This window comes from Ctenopharyngodon idella, chromosome 11 (assembly GCF_019924925.1).
Source record: "Ctenopharyngodon idella isolate HZGC_01 chromosome 11, HZGC01, whole genome shotgun sequence".
NCBI classification, from domain to species: domain Eukaryota; kingdom Metazoa; phylum Chordata; class Actinopteri; order Cypriniformes; family Xenocyprididae; genus Ctenopharyngodon; species Ctenopharyngodon idella.
The window spans coordinates 21934999-21958916 of NC_067230.1; the positions used below are offsets into that span (position 1 = coordinate 21934999).

The 23918-nt window shown below is 35.9% G+C and overlaps 1 protein-coding gene across 2 annotated transcripts in view; it reads right to left on the reverse strand.

Moving 5' to 3' along the window:
* Positions 1 to 22880, reverse strand: part of phf2 (PHD finger protein 2) — a 26620-nt gene extending 3740 nt beyond the window's left edge. The window contains exons 1-20 of one of the 2 annotated variants that reach the window (XM_051911693.1): positions 22186 to 22880; positions 16268 to 16353; positions 14967 to 15081; positions 14551 to 14711; positions 14275 to 14416; positions 13665 to 13851; positions 13178 to 13340; positions 13006 to 13093; positions 12197 to 12303; positions 10852 to 10943; positions 10675 to 10764; positions 10171 to 10509; positions 9045 to 9164; positions 8172 to 8287; positions 7877 to 8055; positions 7028 to 7095; positions 6276 to 6445; positions 2831 to 3108; positions 1045 to 1140; positions 852 to 961 (exon numbers count right to left, since the gene is read on the reverse strand). In XM_051911693.1, coding sequence (XP_051767653.1) covers positions 852 to 961; positions 1045 to 1140; positions 2831 to 3108; positions 6276 to 6445; positions 7028 to 7095; positions 7877 to 8055; positions 8172 to 8287; positions 9045 to 9164; positions 10171 to 10509; positions 10675 to 10764; positions 10852 to 10943; positions 12197 to 12303; positions 13006 to 13093; positions 13178 to 13340; positions 13665 to 13851; positions 14275 to 14416; positions 14551 to 14711; positions 14967 to 15081; positions 16268 to 16353; positions 22186 to 22283 — 2805 coding nt within the window. In that variant the 5' untranslated portion in view covers positions 22284 to 22880. Of the gene's footprint in view, positions 1 to 851; positions 962 to 1044; positions 1141 to 2830; positions 3130 to 6275; positions 6446 to 7027; positions 7096 to 7876; positions 8056 to 8171; positions 8288 to 9044; positions 9165 to 10170; positions 10510 to 10674; positions 10765 to 10851; positions 10944 to 12196; positions 12304 to 13005; positions 13094 to 13177; positions 13341 to 13664; positions 13852 to 14274; positions 14417 to 14550; positions 14712 to 14966; positions 15082 to 16267; positions 16354 to 22185 lie in introns of both variants that reach the window. The other variant, XM_051911692.1, reaches the window with a different exon arrangement.
* Positions 22881 to 23918: the final 1038 nt, after the last annotated feature.

Sequence of the window (23918 nt, forward strand, 5' to 3'; positions counted from 1 at the left end):
TGCTTAAGTGTTATCTGACATAATTAAGATAAACTTTTTCTGACACAGTTTAACTCTGAGATCTTGTCATATTTTATTACCATTTTTTTTTTAAACTATAGTGAATAAACTGTGATAATGTGTGAAATGTTCAAGGTGTCTGAATAAATTTTGGTTTGACTGTATATATAATTTTCTATTATAGTACAACTGTAACATTTCAATACAAATGTTAAACCAATTGAGGTTTTATTTTGTTAGAAAACCACAGCTGCTCTTTTGTTGACAATAGCCGGTTTATAAGCACTTCTCATTACAAGTTTGGGAAGATGGCTGGTGCATGTTATGTTCCCCAATGGACATTATAAGTGACCCAAACTCAGAGCAGATGCAGAGATGAGTTTGTATGGAGCAACATTTACTGTGATCCGAGCCACTCTGAGACTCTGAGACCCTAAAAACACAGAATCATGAGCCGCTCGCATGTATATATAAAAAAACAAAAAAAAACCAAAAAAAAACAGTGCAGCCTTTCACAATGAAACATGCAGCGCATCTATTTATTTAATTAATTTGCAGCCTTTGTGACTTGATAATCGCACTAAGCCAATTTAGGTTTTATTTCAATTAATCATACAGCCCTAGAATTTATTTACTTTAGAAGTAGAAATTAATATAATTTTCCATTAACAAAGCTATAATTTCTGCAGACAATGCAGACAATCACAAAATTGCTTAAAACTGGCTGATTAAATAACCCATCCAATGTGACTGCTTGTCACAATTTCTTAATATCAGTTAATGTTTTTAAATGGGTAACATTTGGGTGTTGCATTGAATGAACCGCTTCATTATGAGCATAAAGCGTTAACCTGATGAGACAATTTAGCTGCCGCAGCTGCCAGTCCTGTCTCTATGGACGCCACACGTGCCCCCTCCCGAGCTGGTCTCTCCTGTCGTGGTACAGTAGGCCCAACTCGTGCTGCAACAGTATGAATATAATCCCATGTGATTACATTTAAATTATAGTCAGATTCCCACCTGAAACTGTAGACTTCGCACTACCTGTTGGACTATATGGAGTGTCATCTGTATTTTTCCTTTTTTTCGATCTCGATTTGAAAATGGGGTTGTCCTCCTCAGATTCCAGGGATGGATAAACTGAAAAAAAACAAAAAAAAAAAAACAGAAAAGTACAAGATTAAAAAAGGCAAAAGTTAGCTAATTCTACAAATTCCACCATTTTCATTTCTACAGGAACTTCTCTTATGTAGAATACATGCTCCATATGTATGGTCTAAAGTGATTAAAGAAAGTAAACGTAAATATGTCGAAGCACATTACTTTTAAACACATAGCTTGTACATGAGAAACCACCCTATTTTTGCACTCCATAAACTACAGTGCTAAGTATTTTCTCATTGGACAGGATGTTAGCGTGACACAGATGCATGGCAGCTGTTCCTTGCCCTGCCTCGGCCTGCATGCACCTAGCTTCTTTGAACTCAACCACTCAGGAACACGCAATTTCCAACAATTAAATTATCAAGAAAAAGAAAAGAGATGTTTACAGAAAGGAGGAATGCTCGTGTGCTTGATAAAACGCTCTCTTAGTGTGAGTCCGAACGGGAATGTGCGTGCTAGTAATGACTAATTAGGGTATCAGATCAAAAAGCATTTAAAACAACAGTTTAAAACTCATGCTAATGGATTATTAACAGGCTTCTAATGGTCTTGCTGTTCTTGGAAGGGGTTCACAAAAGCTATAAAAGGGACCACTCAAAAAGGAGGGCTTGAAGAGTTCTAGCTGAGAGTAAACACGCCTGTCACTTTGCCGTGAATGAGAACCCTTAAGTCAAAATCAAACTCTAATCAGAACGTTGATAGAGCAGATTTACACTGTTTTGCTTTGCTCTAAGGACACCTGGGCAATTCCAAGTCATCATGAAACATCCTTGACAAATTGTCTCACAGGAACTAATTGGTCTTGATAATAGTGCAAACAAGCTATCCAAGATGAAGGTACGAGAGAACTACAATCTGTTCTCCAAATGGTTTCTTAAAGGGATAGTTCACCCAAAAATTAAAGCTCAACATTTACTCACCCTCATGTCATTCAAACTAGAGCTGCACAATAAATCAAAATTATCGAAATATTGCAAATGTTACATTTTGTGATATGCATTTAGCAATGGCTTGCGATAACTTAATGATTTGAAGGTCGACAGATAGCAGAAAATAGACTGGACACGATTGTGACATGCTTAATGTTAAAAAAAATTATTAAGCACAATAAGCCGTGGAAAATAACTCAATGTGGTACTCGCACGCACACAAAGCCACCTCTCGGACAGCATGCAATCCCGAATTCAGTTCATTCTAACAGTAAACTGGATCCGTGCATTCGCTCTTAAAGTGACAGGAGACTAATATACCTGCTGCCGTCTGTGTCATTAATGTTAATCGAACAACAAAAGACAAAGAAAAACAAAAATTACTTATGTAGCTTTATTAAGAATCAGTGTATATTTATTCATACACTGAAGACTAAGCAGTTTTATTTTTACAATTTCTGTTTTATACTTAAAGCATTATCATATCGCACATCTCATTATTTCACGGGTTAGCGCATATCACATTTTTCTTCAATATCGTGCAGCCATAATTCAAACCTGCATGACTTTATTTCTATTGAATTTTGGGGCCCAAACAACATTACACCCCTTCATTGTATAATCAACAAAAACAGACATTTTTCAAAATATTTTTTGAATTCCCCAGAAGTTATTACTTCTTTTTTAGGTGAACTATTGCTTTAAGCACAGTAAAAGAATCCGTTTGAAGAACTTACCATAATCAGAATCCTTAAAGCAAGCATCCAGGTGGTCCTGGTCATCATCGAACATGTCCGAACTGTCCACGCTGCTGCTCTTTTGCGTCTTTTTGGGCAAGCGTTTGGCTGGTCGCTTGCTGTTCCCCCCTGCTCCGGCCGCGCCGCTCGGCTTCTTGCTGGCTGAGCTGCTGTGCGAGTTGTTCTTAGCTTGACTATTGCTCCAGGTCGGTTGCAGACAAGAGTCTGATGACTGCAGGTTAGCCATGGACAACATGCCCTGGATGGCCTCCTGTGTGCTGGGGGATGCAGGTGGCTGACTGTAAGTCCATCAATGAGAAATACACAACACACACGTACATTACTCCAAGTGTCAGTGGGAATGAGAAGCGATTCGAATTTTAGGAAGTGAGTCGGGTGATGGGGAGCAACGAGAATGGAAATGGACACTTAAAGGTGAAGTGTGTAATTTCTAGTATAGTCTAGTGTAGCAGAAAGATTTCCCAGATGAACAGTCCCAAACAGACGCCACTGGTCAGGTTAAAGATGATAGATATATGTTTCCAAGCTGCACATTTTGTTTATACTAAAACTCTTAATATCATGAAAAGCAATTTGCAAATAAAGCCGTATTTCCAGGCCAAATTATTCAGACACAATACTCGAGGCAATGTCACATGACTTTTTTTTTTTGATACACATATACTATTAAGTAATGTGTTTCCATTGTAGCTAATTCTCTTGTCTACTTGCTGAATTTAAAAAAATGCATGCAAATTTTAGGCGCATTATTAAATTTTTACTTGCATCTTAGTATATCACCCCAACCCCAAAAAATGTGTTAACTAAAAAAAAAAAGGTTTTGTTAATTGAAATAAAGATTAAATAAAATCAAATATAAATATTAGATAAATATTATAAAACTAGAAATGTTGTCTTGGCAAGTAACTGAAATGAAATAAGTTGAAGCTAGAGTAGTAAAAACTAAAACTGAAACAAATTTAAATTAAAGCTAAATATAAATATAAAAAAAAATTACAAAAGCACATAACAAAATTACTGGAACCTAAACTAAAATTAAAATGAAAACTGAAAATATAAAAATGAAAGCTAATTCAAAATGTTGATAACAGTGTAAAATAATTATAAAACAACACCGGTGATATCCCAAAATCTGCATAAAAATAGGATGGAAACTCACTGCTGGCACTCTTCAGAGAAATACAAATAGTTTACTTATAGTTGATTGTGCATATTAAAAATAGTAAATTAAAAAATACTATACAATATTGAAATATTTTACTTATTACATTATAATATTTTAATATTGAAAACATTACACACATCACCTTTAAACCACCATAAAAATGGTTGATGTCAATCATGGCCAAAGAGCTTTTCCGCTGCAGCTGATGTATGGCATTGTTATGTGGATTTCTAAGGCATATTTAATCAACCGAACATGTAAAGCTAATGGGTGGGCCTGGCAAACTAACATGAAAATCCTAGTTAAGATTCAATCCAAGATGTGTTACCTGCGTTAACTATAACGTCTCTACTTTCATACATACTGAACCTTCATTCAACCAAAACTGAAAGCACAAGCCAGAACTTACCTGTTCTGTCTTATAATCACATCTGCTCATTCAATAAACCAACAATCTGCACATCTCACTCTTGCTTTTCTAACTTACCTGTCACTAAACATTCATTCCCCATAAAAAAAAGTTCATTTCCTCATCATATAAATCTCTTTAAATAGATCTTTTCATGTCAGAAGAAGATTCTACCGTGTGAACTAAGACTATTGTGTCCACATCTGCTTTCAAGCTTGAGGTAACTAGCAGAAAAATACGGATTTAGCTTGTGCAGATTACCACCTATTAAGTGATTAACCAGTGAGGTGGAACAATGAGTCAAGAGCTTGTTTAATGTGGTCGCAACTGACTGGAGGCATTTCCTCCCCACAATCCTGCAGTCATATGTCAGGTTTAAAAGCACAAAAAAATAATTTGAGAAATTAACATATTTTAGCCATGTTTTCCCTCTCATTTTGTGTTTGAGCTGATTTGCAGCTTTCAGCGCAGTGGAAATAGACCATCAAAAATGTGCCCAAAACAGCAAACAGTAAAATGAAGAGGAATGGCCTAAAGCTTTTGCTGTATTTGACAAATTAATAGTGCAGAGGGATTAAACAAATAACGCCAGCACATGTAAACTGCTTATAAAGAGCCGTGCAAACTATTACTTTAGCCATTGTTCGACAGATGAAGAAACGCCTGTGTTCGATGTGTTTACAGTGTGAAGTTTAAGAACTAACAGTTAAGCTAGAAATATGATGTGTTTTATTTCTTTAAGGGTCAGGAACATGCTTCATCATATAAATTGTATGTTCCCTTTGGCCCTCTGCCAAAGACAAAACATATCCATAATACATACTCTGCCACATTAGCGTGCGTGATGTACAAAACATACCACATGAATCATGAAAATGTATGAACTAGGGATGTGCACAACTGACCAGTCGATGGATTGTCTAAACAACTAGTTGCTTAAGGAAGCCTTGTATAATTACACTAGTTTAGGGTCATGTACACCAGATACTAGTCACGATTTTTCACATAAGACACATTCTTGTGTTCAAAAACAGATGGACGGAGCAAAAGAGAATAGAACAGAATGCGAGGTCTCAAGCCATGTAGTTTTAAACTATTTTAACTTGAAACAAACAGTAAGATGCCGTACGAGGGCCAAAGATGTCCATCTACATGTATATACCCATTTAAAACTAAAAACATAAAGCTGATTGAATACAATAATGACCTTACAGGGTTAGTTCACCCAAAAATTCTGTCTCTTATGTTGTTCGAAACCTGCATGAGTTTCTTTCTTCTGTTGAACTAAAAAGAAGATATTTTGAAGAATGTTGGTAACCTTACCAGGCAGCTGACGGTAGCCATTGACTTCCATAGTAGGAAATAAAATACTATGGTAGTCAATGGCTACCGTCAACTGTCTGGTTACCAACATTCTTCAAAATATCTTCTTTTGTGTTCAACAGAAGATTTAAACTCATGCAGCGTAAGGGTAAGATGACAGAATTTTCATTTTTGGGTGAACTATCCCTTTAAATAGGATAAATGAGATATTCAAATCAACAAAAATATGGAATAAATATCTAGGACTTTTATTTCACAAAACTGTCAAAGTCTACACAAAAACAAAAGGCTATGGATTATATTATGGAATTTAATATTAAAGGCAATGCTGCTTTAGAGGGAATGAACTTCTCGGAAACCGTTTACCACGCTGATAGCATGCCATAGTATACCATCGCAAAATTTCTCTCTTTTAAAATACTAAAGCGAAAACTCAAATAAAAGCAAGTAAGGCTATTTAGCCTTATTAATCAAGCAGGCTAACCCATCCCTTTCAGAAACCAGTATATGGACAACAATGTGCATACCTGTTGTTACTGTAGTCAATGCCGCCCACTTGTTTGCTGGCCTGTAGGAGATCCAGAATCCCAGCTGAACTGCCCCCTTTCTTCTTAGAGACCTTGGAGTTACGACCTTTGACCTCTGTCTTGGCCTCTGTGTCTATGTGGAGTGATTCTTCATCTGATGAATCTGGATTCTAAAATAACAATGGGAAAAAAAACACTCTATTTGACATGAAGTACATAATTTAAATGTACCAAAACATACACAAGCAGCTGAACGTTCTGCATCGGCAATATTCATTCTATATAATAATCCAGGATTTCTCTTTGGTTTGTGAGTTTTTTTATTGGTATATCCTGTAGCCTTTTGTAACCCCTCACATAGTTCGCCTGTGAGCCTCTGTCATGATTAACTTTCTCCCTCTCATTTGATTCAGTCCACAGCTATTTCCTTCATCAGTTTTGAGGTGATATTTGGCTTCGTCTTGCAGCTCGCTCTCTTTGATTTGTGCCGTATGTTGGTTTAAGTAGGAACATTATGGGTGAATTATCGCAAGCCGAGAACATCAGTGCTGCGATGTTTTAAATGCATCCAGAAGGAATTAATCAGCTACTTCATGAAATAAAGATTGGAGATTTGAATTTTATCCTAATTTCTTCCTGTTTACTGTCAATCAGCCTTTTAATGTTATTACCACTGTCTGATTAAAGAGAAATAGTCTGAATGTTCTGTTAAATAACACTGGACCAGCCCTATAAACGGAGTTGATGCTTACCTTCATGTCCGACGCTTGTAGCTTTGGCTTTTTCGATGGCTGAATGGGCTCTTTGATGTTTGATAAAACTGTAAATAACATCAGATGTTCGAGATTATTCTCACATAGCATGAAATGAAAGATTTATTGTTAATCAGTTAAAAGACTAGTGTATCTAATATAGACAAGCCCACATGGAATCAGCGGCCACAGATTTCCACATAATCTGAATGCCTGTCACTCACAAATTTTTACATATGCGCCACCCAAGGACAAAAATTAACACTGCCAAATACAAGCAAAAAAATTGAAGGTATGGAGGCCAGTAACATTATTAGGAAACTTGCCCCTGGAAATTTACTATCAGAAGTTTATCTAGGATTTGATGTGGTGACATATATGTGAAATATTCCTTGTGTCTGTGTATCTGTAACACAATGACCTGAGCTGTTTGCTACTAATTCAAGAAAAAAATAATAAAAAAGCTAAACAATTCCACTGTTATTAGGACAAAAATGATTAAAACTATTAACTAATTTAAAATGATCAAAATAATAATGAAAAACCGTTTCATGGCCTATAAGAAATGTTTATGAACAGTAACATTTCACTCATCATTGGCAGATATTGCAAAATGTTCATTTTGGACCCCACCCCCTCTGTGCTATAATTTTATTATACTTTCAGATATCAATAAGACTGTAGTTTAAATCATTGTTGTCGCCCAAAATCAGTGTAATAAATGTAACAGAAGTCTGCAGATTCCACCTGGGCCTGATTATAAAGTCTATAATCATTTTTGCTCTTAAAATTATGTTTTATTTAATCAGAAAATCACCCTGGCCCAGATCGCATATCATGAAGCCTTACAGGAAAAGTCTCTCTTGACTGCGTTCTTTTTCCTCCTGATTGGGAATTCGTCGATCTTAAGCTCCCCCTCATCAGAGACGTACTCGTACTCGTCTCTCACAGGCTTGGGCTTTTCTTCCTTGATGTTCTGTATTGAGCCAAAAACACTCGAATTGGTCTGGGTCTTGAGCATCTTTGATCTGAGAAAACCAGATGAAAAGAACATTAGTTGGATTGTCAGAAGAGACAATACAGACATAAAATTGCTGAAAATTACGGCTGTCGATAAAATTAAAATATTTATTACTGCACTTACCCCAGCAACTTCTTATTCGACAATGAAAACGCAAATTTATTGTCTTTATGGCTGAGTAGACCTTTGTCAAATTTGTGCTCTTCTTCCATTTTCAATAACGAGTCAGGTTTGCTGTTCTGCAAGATGAAAAGAAACACCAAACAATCATCAGTGCTTTGAAACTCTTCCCGTCTCAAACACTTCATGGGTCTTCGCTGTCAGCCGCTATCTGTCAGCCACGTCCACTGTGATCAGACGTCAAAGACTGAAGCCATTGAGGCTGATGACCTTGAAGACTATCTAGCAGAGACTCCTCTCCATCTGCAAATGTTTGGCGAGCGGCAAAGGAGCACTCGGATCAGGAGACTTGGAGCAACTACAAACATTCCTGGGCTGTCTGGCATTGAATTTTCCCCCTTGAACGAAAGCCCTGTAATGCCTTCCGTTCACCAGAATTAAGCTTTTCCTACAAAAGCCATCCCATGTTATCCAACAATAACGCCACAACACGCTCATTTTGATAGTAGAAATGAAGGCATATGTAAATACTTAGCTGGCATGTCTAGGATATGACATAGTATTATAGCATTAGGTAAACTCTGAGGCTGGGTAAAGGGTTCTGCTGCTTTGATGAACCCAGAACAGAGAGAGTGACTGAGCCGCAGAGTTATTTCTGCTGATTGCTTTGATCTAAAACGTGTAAATCACTTCTGGATGATCCCAAAGCCCAATGTGCTACTTTTCAACTTGTCTGGGTTTGATATCATTTACATGGATTTTCAAAGCCTCTCTCTAGCACTGATCTATGTTGCAGTGGAGGAAATCATTACGTTTGCATTACACAACGTTATTCATTACAATTGTGTCCTTACATTGTAAACCTAACAAACATACCTTATATTTCCATTTGGCCTCCGTCTTGTTCTTATTATGCTCTCGAATCATCTCAAACTTTGCAACGTCATTCGGTTTACTCGTCTCTTTCTCCAAAATACTCATCCCAGTCTTTAACAGCTGTGTAATGTGAGAGACAATAAAATGTGTTTATTTTAAAGGGATAAAAGTGCATACTGACAGTTCTAGAGCAGGGTGATATATTTACAATATATTCACAATGATTTTGCAAGTGCAGTATCATTATATCGTTTATGTTCAGTTCATTTTAATTAATAGATTCAAAACTCATTCAGAAATGTTCCTGGGAGTCTCTATTTGGCATTTTCCATTTATTAAAAATGCTTTACTAAAAAATATACACTACCGTTCAAATGTTTGGGGTCAGTAAGAGTTTATTTTTGAAAGAAATTAATACATTTATTCAGCAAGGATGCATTAAATGCTGCTCTTTTAAACTTCATCTAATATCTTCATCAAACTTTTATTCATAAAATAATCCTGAAAAAAAAAAAAAGTTTCCATTCCATTAAAATATTAATTAGATCAACTGTTTTCAACATTGATAATAATAAGAAATGTTTCTTTAGCACCAAATCAGCACATTAGAATGATTTCTGAAGGATCATGTGACACTGAAGACTGGAATAATGTTACTGAGAATTCAACTTTGTCATCACAGGAATAAATTACATTTTAAAATAGAAAACAGTTATTTTAAAGTATTTTGATCAAATAAATGCAGCCTAGCATAGGAGTTTTCTTTCAGAATCATAAAATAAAATTGTACCGATCCCAAACTTTTAAACGGTGGTGTATGTAGGAAAATATTGCTGTTTATGTGCATATAAATGGAAATTATCATTTTTGCTACTATTCTTTGCCTTGGTTCTTGATTTTTTTTACTACTTTGCATTACATATTTCGATGGATTTGTGTTACTATTTTTTGCCTTAAATATTGTTTTAATCAAGACTTTTATTGCATTTTACTTGTATTAAACATTTTGATGGATGTTTGGTTGAAATTATAATTCCACTGACTGCAAAAAAAAAAATCCACTCAAGTCATTTTACACACATAATATAATATATATTGAATATTATAAGATGGAAAAAAACGTTACTTTTTTGGGCTGGTCCATCTTGTTCAGGATGTCCTTTGCATGGGATTCAAGAGCTGCCAGACTCGAGGGCTTCTTCTCGGGTAAAATACCTTCTTTTGCTTTCTTCCCTTTCTTTTTGCCACCTTCTTTTATTTTGGGTTCCTTCGGTGGTTTGGGTACCTTGGGCATTTTGGGCGGTTTGGGTGGCTTTGTGGCTTTCTTCCTAGCTGGCTTATCTCGTGGCGGGGAGGAGATGTGTGCGGGGGATGTGGGCTCTTCTGGTTCTGATAGAGCAGACGGCGGTTCCTCGGCTGGGGGCTTTGAGTTGCTGGGTTCGCTCTTTATGGCTTTTGTTGCATTCTGAGACAAAAACACAGTGGAGAGGTTGTAAACCATTACTGATTCTGACAATAACTGATTGAACATGTACAAAAACATTCTACATAATAAAAATCAAGATCATATCTGAATAAATGAGAGTAAAGACATCCAACAAAAGTCTCTAACGACTTTGCAGTGTCTCACCTCTGAAATCCGAATCTCTTTGGCAAGGTCTTTAATGAGCTGTGCTGGCTTCATGTTTTCTGGAAGCTCGTCCTCATGTTCTAAAAGAGCCTTTGGGAAAAGACAAAAGACGAGAGTTATGGTCAACTTACATCATTGAAACTACAGAATATCGAAAATGTCCAATCGAATATCTACCTGTTTTTTAGTCCACGATCTGAATGCTCCATTGACAATTTTGGCACCGTGTACCAAGTAAGGAGGTGGCTGCTTGTTTGCCTTATGTAAACCTGCAAAATGTTTAGGAAATTTTGCATCAGAGTCCATTATTCCCATCTGGATCCAAACACTCAACTAGTGCCGTATTAGTAACACAAGATCCTCTCTAGAAAGGGCTGTTTTCTAAATAGGCAAATTGATGAAAGGTCCAACTTTCCTTAAATCATTAGCAGCAATGCCTAAGACCGTGGTCGCCCTGTCAGAAATGCTCAGAGCATGAAACTCACTGAAAGAAGGGGGGGGAGAACATTACACCAGAAATAAAAATGGACTACATTTTCAACCTGACCCATTACTGTTCAATAACAAAGGCTATTCATATATCAAACTGATTACTTCAATCCAGAGGGGCCTAAAAACATGTTCATGTGCAGTCATAGGCATTTTCTGGAGCGCCAGCTTCAACATTGATTACATTGGACTGGATACACAGCCACTACAGGAAATATATTCCACACTGCATTTAAATGAATAACATGAACATAAAGTGAAAGCTGAAACAGTGAAACGAGAAGGGGAGCAATAGAGCTGGCGGTGGCCCAGTCGGCCTGCTGGGCCGGGGGCCAAGGTCTTTTTTCCCTCTACCTGAAGTCACACACGAGATTTGAACCCTTTAAAAGATGACCTTGAAAGCTGATTCCCCCCATCTGAACATCAGATAGCTTGGAGACCAACTGCGGTCCTTTTTGCAATGTGCGCGCTACAGCAATCTGGCAAAATTAAGTAACGTGACGGGGGAAAATGGTGGAAATATAAACACGCAGTCCAAGGCCAGATGAGGGGAGTTTAAACACCAGGTTGTAATGGAGCAAGTGATTCTGCCTTTTGAAGCTAATCATCTGTGAACTCCACGATGCACCAATCTAATGACTGCAATAATACGCCGGGTATCCAGACCCTCCTCATCTGCTCAGCAGGCCCCTTCCAGGATCACGCACAAAGCGAGGGAGGAGGAAGCCATTTGAGTCTACCTTATGACATTAGATCTTTTTATTTCCAGTCCCAAAGTTCACTATTACGGATAAATCTTGTGGTGTGCAGGATGGAGAGGCAATTTTTGAAAGCAAAACCTTTGAAGCCACTTCAGGGGAGTCACACAGGGGAATTTTGCTGTGAATGATTTAAGTTTGCAATAACGTGAGTGGTTGCAGTGAAATTGACACTTTGCTCTTTTTTACTTGTGAGTTTTGTGAAACTACAATACCTACAAACAAGCCAAATAAAAACATACTTTTTTAACTGATTATATTTATTAATTGCTCACCTTTAAACCGCTCCAGGTAGTATTTTCCCACATACCAACATGCTGTTTCGAAGTTTGGAAAAGGAGTGAGGCTGGCAACTTTGAGTCTTTTTTCCACCTCATATGCTCTGAGTGGAGAAGCAAAGGGAGGATTACTTAAAAGTGTGCCTTGAGAGGAAATCGTGGTCTCACAGATGTGAGAAATGCACTTCAGAAGGCAAAAGCATATGCTCTTGACTTCCCCTCTTTCTTTTCATTGCTTCAGAGGCTTGTTAGTGCCAAGAATAGAACAGCGAAGGTTTGACGCTTGAATGCTTCAATTGCATCACCATCCTCCAGTTGTCATTGCATAGCAAACTGCATGTAATAACATTTAAAATGGGAACAGCCAAAGACATTAGGCCTACAAACCCACATAATAGTCATACAGTATGCACCAAACCCTCTGTACCTAATGTATATATATATATATATATATATATATAAAAATATATAATATATATATATATTTTTTTTGAACAGCATACTTTAGTGAACTACAGTTCTGTTCCAAAATCTAAATAAATTGCTAAACTGCTAATCGAACGATGCATAAAATGCATCAAAATACATGGCATACACAAACATTTTTAATTATATGTAACTATATTTTACGGATACATTTGAGCACTGACTGAATTATATTTATAATCAAATATTCAACATTTTTCTAACTTAGTGCACCATCTTGGATGGATTTTTATCACGGAGATCATCACACTGTATTATGGGAACCTATAAAATTTAACATACAAAGCTTGTCTTAGAGGGAAAAAAAGCAGATCACTGACCTCATTTGCATTTCTACGCTCAGACTGTGGACAAAATGCCCGGAGAAGGCTAAGCAGTCCACAGGAGTCAGTATTGCATTAATCCATCCTGCCAATAAATAAAAACAAAGAAATGTTAGAGCTTAAAGCATCTTTTTTTTTTCATTTAATTACTGGCACCCTGATGTCTCACCTGATGGAATAAAAAGAGTTTGCCCTTGTTTAAGTGTGCACTTGTAACACTTGTCCACCTGGTCAGCAAAAAACATCTCGCTGTGGTTGGAGGAAGACCTCCAGCGCTCATACAGAGAAAGGTTGGCAGAGGTGGGCTTGATCAGAAAGAAGATTTTCTCTCCCTATACAATACAAAGGTCAAATATACTGTTCAACATCCACTACACAACAATATATGACCACTGGTCAATCAGAATCAAGAATTCTAGAGAATTGTTTAAAAAATGATCTTATGTCCTGAATAGTATGTACTTGTGTATTAAATTGACCAGTTCTTTGTTGATTGCTACATATTTTGTTAATGAAAAAAAGTTTGTTTTACTTCACACCATATCAATAATTATGTAATTTTTAAATTAATAAATAATATATTTAAAAATTATTTTAAAATACAACAATTTTTCTGTATAAAAAAAATATGGTAAGCGAGATATAAATAGAGTCACCTTAAGTACATGATACCACACAGAGGCACCTCCACACTCAATGTGGAAGTCTGTATAGCTGTCTTTCACACAGATGAGACAGTATTTGGACACTTTGGGCTTCCCCAACAATGCATCATCAGGCCAGTAGTTGTCCACCCAGGATAACTTCCGAACTATCTGCGGACTCTCAACAATATTGGCCATTCTAGAGAAATAAAGGGAAGAATATTAAATATTCTCCAAACTCCAATAAATATGTTTCTAATGACACACTAATAAAATAAAAAAAAAACACCCATTTTATTATACTGATGTGTGAATTTTATTTAAATAATGTTTAAGCTTGATTATGCTGTATAATGTGAAAAAATTAAAGCACTATTTTCATTATTACTTAAAAAAACTGAAGCAATTTTTATTTAATTGAGAAAAACTCGAAGGATATATGCCATGTTTACATTTAATTTGCTTATGTTGATGTTAATAAATAAAAAGGAGTGTGTTTTAGTGTATTAGGTTTTGCTGTATCAAAATAGATACTAAAACTGAAATTGCACGGGTTTTTGTATAGAATTCTGAAATTTTGCTATTTTCACAATCCTATGCAACCTTTTATAGGGCTGCTTACCTTGTGTCAGAAAACTCCAGGTTGATCACATTTAATACTTTCTTTCTGCTTGTGCTGTAGTAAAAATCAACAAACTCTTTTAACTTCATCTTGCTGTCTGTTTGTTTGGTTACATCAACAACATCCACAAGAACATCAGGCCCTTTGAATGAAAAAAGTAGACAACAATTAGAACAACATAGAGGAATACTTGGTTTTACTATACTTCCACTATCAGCAACTGCATTAATATTAACAGATTCTAATCAACAACATACATTATCTAAATTCACTTACCGACATAGTTTTCCACGTCACTGACGTAGAATGTGGGTGCAGGCATGGCCATCCCCAGCCCATCTTTCTTCTGGATGAGAATTGGCTCGTTGAATCCATTCTCCTCAAGGTAGTCCAATGTCAACTGACTTCCAGACAGCTTGACCACCACATCTTCTGAACTGTGGTGGAAAATATACCGTAAGAATGTTACCTACAGTCACCCACACAATCTCTTCAAGACATCATACTGGAATCTCTTCAACATGTCTGGTGGAAAAGTTCAGAGCATGAGCAAAGCTGATCATGGAGCGCCATCTTCTGGACACTGACTGAACTGAAAGACTTAGTCATTATCAGGAGCACTGGCCCTTTAAATTCTTCACACAGGACTGGGATGATCTTCACAAAGGTGCATAAATACATGTGTACTCTACCTGGGGAATGTCCTGCTGCGCAGCTCTTTTATGAACACCTGACTGCCGTTTTGAACCGGTCTGACGTCGCCGCTTTGCCCCGTGTCATGCTTATTCCAGCTCTTTTTCTTTTTCACTGTTAAAATTATAAACAGATGAAACTAACCAAATCAAATTCAGACATAGTGACCATAATTCTCTTTAATCTTTCTCGTTGCTACCATTTACTTAATACAGAAGAAAACAAACACTTTTGTAAACTGCAGAAGAAAAAGCATAAATGCATGAGATTTTAACATGGAATGGTTTATAACCAAAACTGTGTAATTCTGTCATTTTAAATTACATTATTTTTATGAATATTGTATGTTATTTAGCTGGTAATCTTGGTAATGGAAAAAGACTACTTCAGTTGTAAAGATTATCACTTATCTAAAACTTGTTTTCATTCATTATAGGGTTGGACTGATGAAAAAACTAATGTAGAAACCAAAATGTTAGTTAACTTCACAGTTAATCACAAAGAAACAGCAAGTAACACATTGAATTAAACTTGAAATTTTGAAGTAGAAAGATTGAAATTGTATTTTCTTGTAAAACACTCCAATAATCTTTGTTTTATTTACAACTTTGAAAAATAGCTTTTTACAGTGCATATTATGTACATATTATGTATTTTAATGGTTTTCACATATTTCTACACAAAAATATGATACTGAAAATAATAGAAATAATTAATTATAAAAATAAATAATTTAATTTTCATATTCATTTATACACTATATAATATATATATATATATATATACATATATATAGTAAAAACTGTAAAATTATAAAATACTGCTACTATTTAAAGTTCTATTTTAATATAATTTAAAGTGTAATTTATTCCTGAGATACAAAGCTGAATTTTCAGCTTCATTACTCCAGTCTTCAGTGTCACATGATCCTTCAGAAATCATTCTAATATGCTGATTTGCTGCTCAATAAATACAGTTGTGCTGCTTAATATTTTTTGGAAACATTTTTAATTTTTTTCCAGGATTCTTTGATGAATAGAAATTTCAAAAGAACAGCATTTATTTTAAAAAGAAATCTTTTTTTAACATTATAATTGTCTTTCCTGTCACTTCTGATCAATTTATTGCATCCTTACTTTGTTTTTGTTTTTTTTAATCTCCAAGTTTTAAATGATAGTTTATATAAACAATGCAACAATGTTTATGTGTATGATATAAAATACTACTTATGATATAATATAAAACAAGAGAATTTAGTATATTATAATTCAACTTCACAGTCTGAAGGAAATATACTCACAGGTGGATTTGCCATGGGTCTTTTCACAGTTAGGACAGTGATAGATGTCAATATCTGGTGCTTCATCTTCATCCACTCCCACACAGCTGTAACAAACAGATAATATACATCTATTTATTTCTATATCTCCATTGCAATATTATTAAAATGGCACAGCAGCTATCGGCATTGAATTACAGCAAATGAAACCTAGTTAATCACAGTTCTATAAAACAAATTTGCAATATACAATGCATACATAATTATTCAAAGATCTGGTTCAAATTTAATCATTCTCCACTGACAACCATTTAAAACCATGTATTCTGATTAAATATTCTAAATGAAAATGTTAACAGATGGCTTTATCCAAATATAGACTTTCTTAGTGTGGACAAATCTTTGTCAGCTTTGCACATCTGGCCACTAATATTTTCCTGCCCATGGCAGCCCCTTAGTGGTTAGACAGCTTTGTTTCGCAGTCTCAGGCCACACGTCCTGAGGTATCGGAGGCCCCTGGCAGTCAAGGGAACCAGGCCGGTCCATAATCCAGTCCTACATGGTGGAAATGGTGCATTTTTGATGATGAACAGTGTTCAGCCTAAGCCAAATATGGCGTGTAGTCTGATGGCCAACAAGCTCAACCTCTTTCCAGCTGGCTTTAAAGTCCACCACATGCCTTCTGGCAAAACTACAGCAGAGATGTCATGTGACATTAATAGTGGCTTTCTCTTTACCACTGTCCCATAAAGTTGTTGAAGTGTTGTTGTATCACAGTTTGTAACTCCTTCAGACTTGTCAGTGGTCACTTGGTGACACAGGAGTGATCTCAGTTTAACTATTTATGTGTCTTCTAAACCCAATTGAGTGCACTAGCATGTCGTATTAAAGGAAAAAAAGTTGTTTTTTTTTTTTTTTTTTTTTAAATATTTTTGATTTTATAATTATTTCATATCTGTTTTTAATTTGACGTTATGAGTCTGATCAGTGGCAACAAAACATACAAAATCCACTGTGATTCAAGGCTGTAAATTAACCAAACATGAAAACCCTCCAAGAAGCTAAATACTCCTTATAGGCACTGTATGCATTTTTGTCTCCCCATCTGCAGTGCAAATGTTCTTCCTATACTAATATAACCCTGATGTATCTATAACACATTCCAGCCATTAGGAGGAGCTGCTCACGGGTCATGAGGAAATATGGAATTGGGAGTGTCCATTATGGGCTCTCCTCCAGCGTGGTATAACTACTACGTGCAGCCTTGTGAATAACACACATGCTGTCCACTCAGATGGTGGGTGGTGTCAGCACCCTTGAATCACAGCAAAAGTGAAAGGAGCCAAGTCTCACTGAGACTCAGGACAACAAAGAGTGCATGTGGGTGTGAAGGGTCAAACCGCCCACTCGTGCATCAGGATTAGCAGTGAAATACACACTTCCATGTTCTTCGCCTCTCCTTGGCTAATCCTTATCATGAGTATCTGCATGCTGCCATAAAAGGGCCAATCCCTTGTCGATTTAAAGGAGCGGTTTACACATAAAACTGATATTGCACAGTTAATAATTCATCGTCATGTCATTCCAAACCCATCTGCCATTTTTACTTTCGAAATACACTAAAGGAGTATACATGAACACAGTGGTCAAGATCCAAAAAAAAAAATCACCAAAAACACTATATGTATGTGCTATATTACTTTTTTTTTTTTTTAAATCTCCTTTTGTGTTCCATAGGGTGAAAAATCATTTAATGTACCTATGTAACATGTTTTTGATGTGTACTAGTCTCAATGTTGGTACAAAAATATATTACCATAAATTGTTAAATTTAATCATTAAACATAAAAATAAATAATGTACAGTAAAAACAGTAATATTGTGAAAAATAACTTTTCAATTTTAATATAATGATTTATTCCTGATGCAAAACTGAATGTGCCACTTTTACTTTAAAAAAAAAAAATAGAGCTTTTGAAGAATGTTCATGCAACAACAATTTATAGACACCACAGTGGTCAATATCCAAAAAAAGGGGGGGCAAAACTATTTAAAAATACGTATGTCCTATATTACTTGGAAAAGAGTGTGAACTATTCTTTTGTTGTTCCACAGAGAAAAATAGCCTTTAGGTTTGAACAACAAGAAGGTGAATAAACAATAACAGATTTTTCATTTTAGTGTGAACTGTTCCTTTAAGACAGAATACACACCGCTTGTCTCTCTGTGAAATTACATTCAGAACAACATGTCTTGTTGTGCTGGCACAATAGACCCTAAATCGTCAAATGACCGCCTGGCTGCAACGGATCCGCAGCAGCGCGCACGATGATAATGTTTATTTACGGGGCCATTTTGTATGTTAAGTGTTGACAGTCCAAGGAGAAAGCCTCAAAATCCCTTTCTGGAAATAGTCACATCTTAGAAAGCATCTTCTTAAAAGCACCTTAAGTACCTTAATGCAGTCATTGTATTCTATTTTGTGTCTGAATGACAAGAAAGTAACATGATCAGTGACAACTAGTCTTTAAATACTGCTTGAGTCACACCGGTCAAAAGCAGAAGTAAGTGAAGAAAATGTCATTGAGACGAAAAGAAAAAAAAAGGAACTGAAAGAAACTACAATTGGATTTTCACTCTGAGACAATGTAATTACACATTGTCATGACAGATTAAATCAACAAATACAACAACAACAACAACAAAGCATGAAGGAATATACCTAACATTATGACAGCTCTAAATGATTCTTCCTGTAAAGTCGTCCTCGAGACAGGTGTAAACAGAGTATTATTATAACTTATTTAATAAACTTGTGCAATATGCCAAAGCTGCTCTGTCACAGACTAGCTATTATTGTTAATGGGACAAATCACATTTAGGATCTGATGCGCCACTTGTAGCTGGCATCCTGCCCTGTGAAAGGAGAATGATGTCATTCATTACCACCTGATGAGTCGACTCGAGAGCACACGCCCACAACTACAAACAGCGGCATGCGGTCAGGAGGTGTGTTGCAGACGGCAGTGTTAAAAAAACGTATTCATTTCTGTTCACCAGCCAGTATGCATGAAGAAATCATTATATCAACATGTTTACCCTTGATGGAAATGTATGCTGATCAGAGAGGCACCTGATTAAACATTTATAAAACATATATAGATAGTGCAGCTGTTAATGAAGGATGATTAATTCAAGCAACAAAAGGAAGTTGTAATAATAGTGTGGAAGTGGAACTTAGCAGTATCTTTGGTGGTGATGCTCATCTGATCAGTTTACGAAAAATGATTTAAAAGTAGCCTAAAAATTCCAACAGCATGATTTTAGTTTAGAGCCCGTGGCTGCTAAGGGGTGAAACTGAGGTAAAAAGCGAGGTTACCGAGTTCACATGCACTCGAACAGGCCGTGTAACTTAGTGTTCCCACACTTTTTGACCTACAAATTTCTATGAATTAAATTTTCTGTTAGCTTTTCAGTCATTTGTGATATGGATTTAAAATAATTTGGACTAAAAAGAATGATTCATTTATGAATAAGATCATCATTATGGCTTGTGAGCAAGTTTGCGCTACCCACAAGCAATATGAAATATAGTGCAGAGCAAACTAGAAAAATGTGTATTCACTATATTAATTCCCATGACTTTTAGAGGCCTGGATAACACAAGTTCCAGTTTTTCCATGATCTTGGGAACTCTGATCCTAAAGTTACTTACGGAGAGTTCTTCCTACAAATGAAAGTCACTTAGGCTAATATTTTCGAAAAAAATCTTATCAGTAGCTGTCTGAAAGCATCATCAAGTTTAATTTAACCAAAATATTTCATAAACAAACATGCAAACATGCAAAATTTATCAATGATAAATCTATGAATGCTGCTATTGAAACTTGTCATGGTTAATTGCAGCAGACAAAATTGTAATATTGATTTTTATACATTGCTATACAGTCAAACCAAATATTATTCAGACGTTTTTTGATATTTTTGATATATTTTTACTAGTGGGTGCAGGACACTATAGTTCTTTTATGTAAGTGAGGATAGCAAAATAAAGTAAACTGTGACATATTATACCCAATAATTCTTCATACAGTGGACTACCAGTAAAATTGATAAAAATTTGGAACCAAAAATTATTCAGACACTTTGACCAGACCATGTTTTGCTTAAGTGTTATCTGACATAATTAAGATGATTTTTTTCTGCCACAGTTTAACTCTGAGATCATGTCATATTTTATTACCGTTTTTTTAAACTATAGTGAATAAACTGTATTAATGAATGAAATGTTCAAGGTGTCTGAATATATATTAGTTTGACTGTATATATTTATCTTTTTGTTTCTGTGCTCTATTTATAAGTGCGAGTGACCAGTTTAAATTTAAGATGCATGGAACGTAAAGTTCATTTTTTTTATATAAATATCACTATTCCATAGCTGGTCTATAATTCCATATTGAGAAACTATTATAAACCGCCTTTAGTTAGCTAAATAAATGCAATAGATAACATTATTTATTTTGAAGGTGTGTTTTAGAACTAGCAAGCATAAAAAAAGAAGAACTACCAAACTATAGATGATGTCAAATCAAATATTGTTTTAGATGATCAGATGCTGCACACAAATTTTGTATTGGATAGCAACTGTCAGTTAGCAACTTGACTGACACAATATTGTAAGTTCACTCAAAGTAAGACTGAAACTATTTTTTCTGATAAGTTAACGCTGTCATAAACAGCTTATTAAAGAATTATAAGCGTTAACATCAGCGTGTACACTTTAAACGCCATTTCTCCCTTCATCTGATCTCACAGAATCAGTCGCCCTACCCTCTCGATATAGAGGTCACAGATGTTTAAAATCACTGAAGGCGGTAAAATCTCATTCACTCCAACAGAAACAAACACTTCAGCCAATTCCTTAAACATTTGAATGTGCAGTTAACCACATATTCAGACTGAAAACGAGAACGAGACCTGATTCTATTTACAGCGCGTTGCGTGTGTTAAACAGTCACTTTCTTTAGATCGTTAAACGACAACAGTCGTCATGTAGCTGATTATCATATTCTTGACCGCATGAATTGAACGTTTGAACTGTAACAATCACTGGGTTCATTAAAGGGTTAAAATTAAACGCGCGTAAATGTTTCAGTCAGTGAACTGGAACGCTTGTTCTTTGTTTACATTTACAAAATAGAATTTTAAACCTTTTCTCGCTTAAGTTTCGTTCACGCTAAGAAAACAAAATGATTAGCGGGGGGAATTTAAGATGAAATCGAATAATGACAGACTACACATCGACTCCCATTATCGGATCGAGTTAAACTCGTTTGCTACGACTACATGCTGCTGTCAGTGGTGCTTCACAGCACATAAACGGCGAATAAATCTGAACTTACTGGTTTTGATCATGATGAATCTAGTGGCTAGATGTCACATTTGTATGTTAAAATGTGCAGAGCAGCTCTGAATCTGCAATGTCTGGCTCATATGCAGCCTACTATTCTTTCAGCAGACACCAGAAAGGACAAGGGCAGTTTTCAGACATTTCGAAGCCCGTTAAAGCACTGATATAGGAGCAAATCAGGACGAATACGGCGCATAAAGGACCGTAAAAAGGTCTAAAAGAAAAGCCATTTGTGTTAGCAGACACCCACGGCTCACTACTACGACAACGTCCAGTCTGAGACGCAACCAAAGCGTGCGATGCACGCAGATCGAGTTCACATCGTAGAAAATACATCGAAATGGCTTTACGATTAAGCAAATCTTTTTGTACCGTTCACAAAAATGTGTCAACCGAGCCAGCTAAATATAACTCCGCCTTCTTCTTCAAGCGGCCCTCGCTCTTCAGAGCAATACAAAATGTGCGCACGGGAGCAAAACGCTTCCATCCAAATCCACACTTTAATAGTTGTACGAAATATTGTGGTTACCTGCCGTGAAACCAGTCTTTGCAGGCGTCGCATTCGATCATAAACTGGGTTACGTCGTAAGGTAATCTGCAGATGCAATACACGGGTACAGTCGCCATGTTAGATCAATTCACAACAACAGCCGGAGAGATGGATGGGGGCAGCAGGAACCTCCCGTAACACAAACTACAGCGATATGAAGAGCCGCGGAGCTGCTCCTACGTCCATTCGAACGTTTCCCAGATCCGATGTTACAATGTTACGATGTTAAAATGTTTCCCGCGCTGCATTGACGTGTGCATGCCCCCTGGTGACTATACGAGCGCCGAGACTTTCATAAAGCCCAAGAAAATGCATCCTTTCATTGTAATATTGTTACGTCAGTCTGCAAGACGGGAAAAATCGCCTCGGTCATGCTGGTCCAGATGAATGGAGCTCATTAAACGCTGCGGCTGCTTCTCAGGGTTTCCCGGGACGATAGAAAGACGAAAATCCACCGCCAGGGATCTCCAGCCAACCGTCGAACCAGCTGCAGCAGAGTCTGTGACACGTTAATAAGGTCTCATGCAGTTTTGGCATAGACGTGAGAGGATTAAAAGAACAGGGTTACTTCAAATTTTGACAAGGTTATTATTTTGAACTATAGATAAAGTTGTGAAACGTAATTATTTTTTTTTTTTAAACGAAGAAAAACTGACAGGGAATTGTATGTATGTATATAATTAATGTAGGCATATATTTTCACATATATATTTAACACAATTTTTAAATAAAAGCGAAAGTGAGGCAAGGAATAAATTATGATTTTTTTATACACACATATATAATATATATACACATACATTTTATATATTATATAATATATATATATATATATATATATATATATACACATATATATGCCGATGAAGACAAAATGGGTCTGAAGAGACTCATGACACAAATTAATCAAATGTCATAAGAATATTTAAACATTTTGCTCAGGTACATTCAAAACATGGTCGCAATGACGATGCAAGTTTTGTCTAAATACACCAAAGTGTTGGTAAAATACATAATATGGCAGACCGGTAGTATGACCAACCACCAAAATTGGTGTCATTCTACTTTGACCAGTGACTATAATTGTATAAGCAAAATATTTTTTCTTTCTGGCCAGTAAGTGCTGTCCCAAACTGCTTCAGGGAAAATTCAGGGAACATCTGATGAATGTTCTAGGATAAGTTTGAAAAATGTATTTAAATAATAATAATAATAATAATAATAATAATAATAAATACCAGTTACAACCTGAAAGGTAAGTGCACATTTGACCTCTTGGTGGTGCTAGATGGTCTGAGATTTAGCCACCAGTAGTGTTCAGACTTTCTGCCAATCATTGCGCTAAATGTCACATCTTTTTAATGATTCTCAAGGCTGCCATTAAGCCAAAGCCAGAAAAAGAGGAAGATGAAACTAACAGCACATAAATAAGTGCTTGTCTCATAGAATGCAAAAATAGGCCATTAACTAACATTTAGAAAATATTTTACATATTCTACAAAATGTTCTCAACATTGCTGTTTTCAAAAATGAAAGTTTATTACTAAAGAACATGACTTGACAGTTTATTCTCCAGCAGGGGGCTGAAAACATCCACATGCTGTTGCAAAGCTTGACTGCAACACTGTAAAATCATGAAAAATTAAACCTGTGTAGTAAAAACATTTTTACAAGCTATGAACTCTTAAAAAAAAACACACACACAAAGAGAA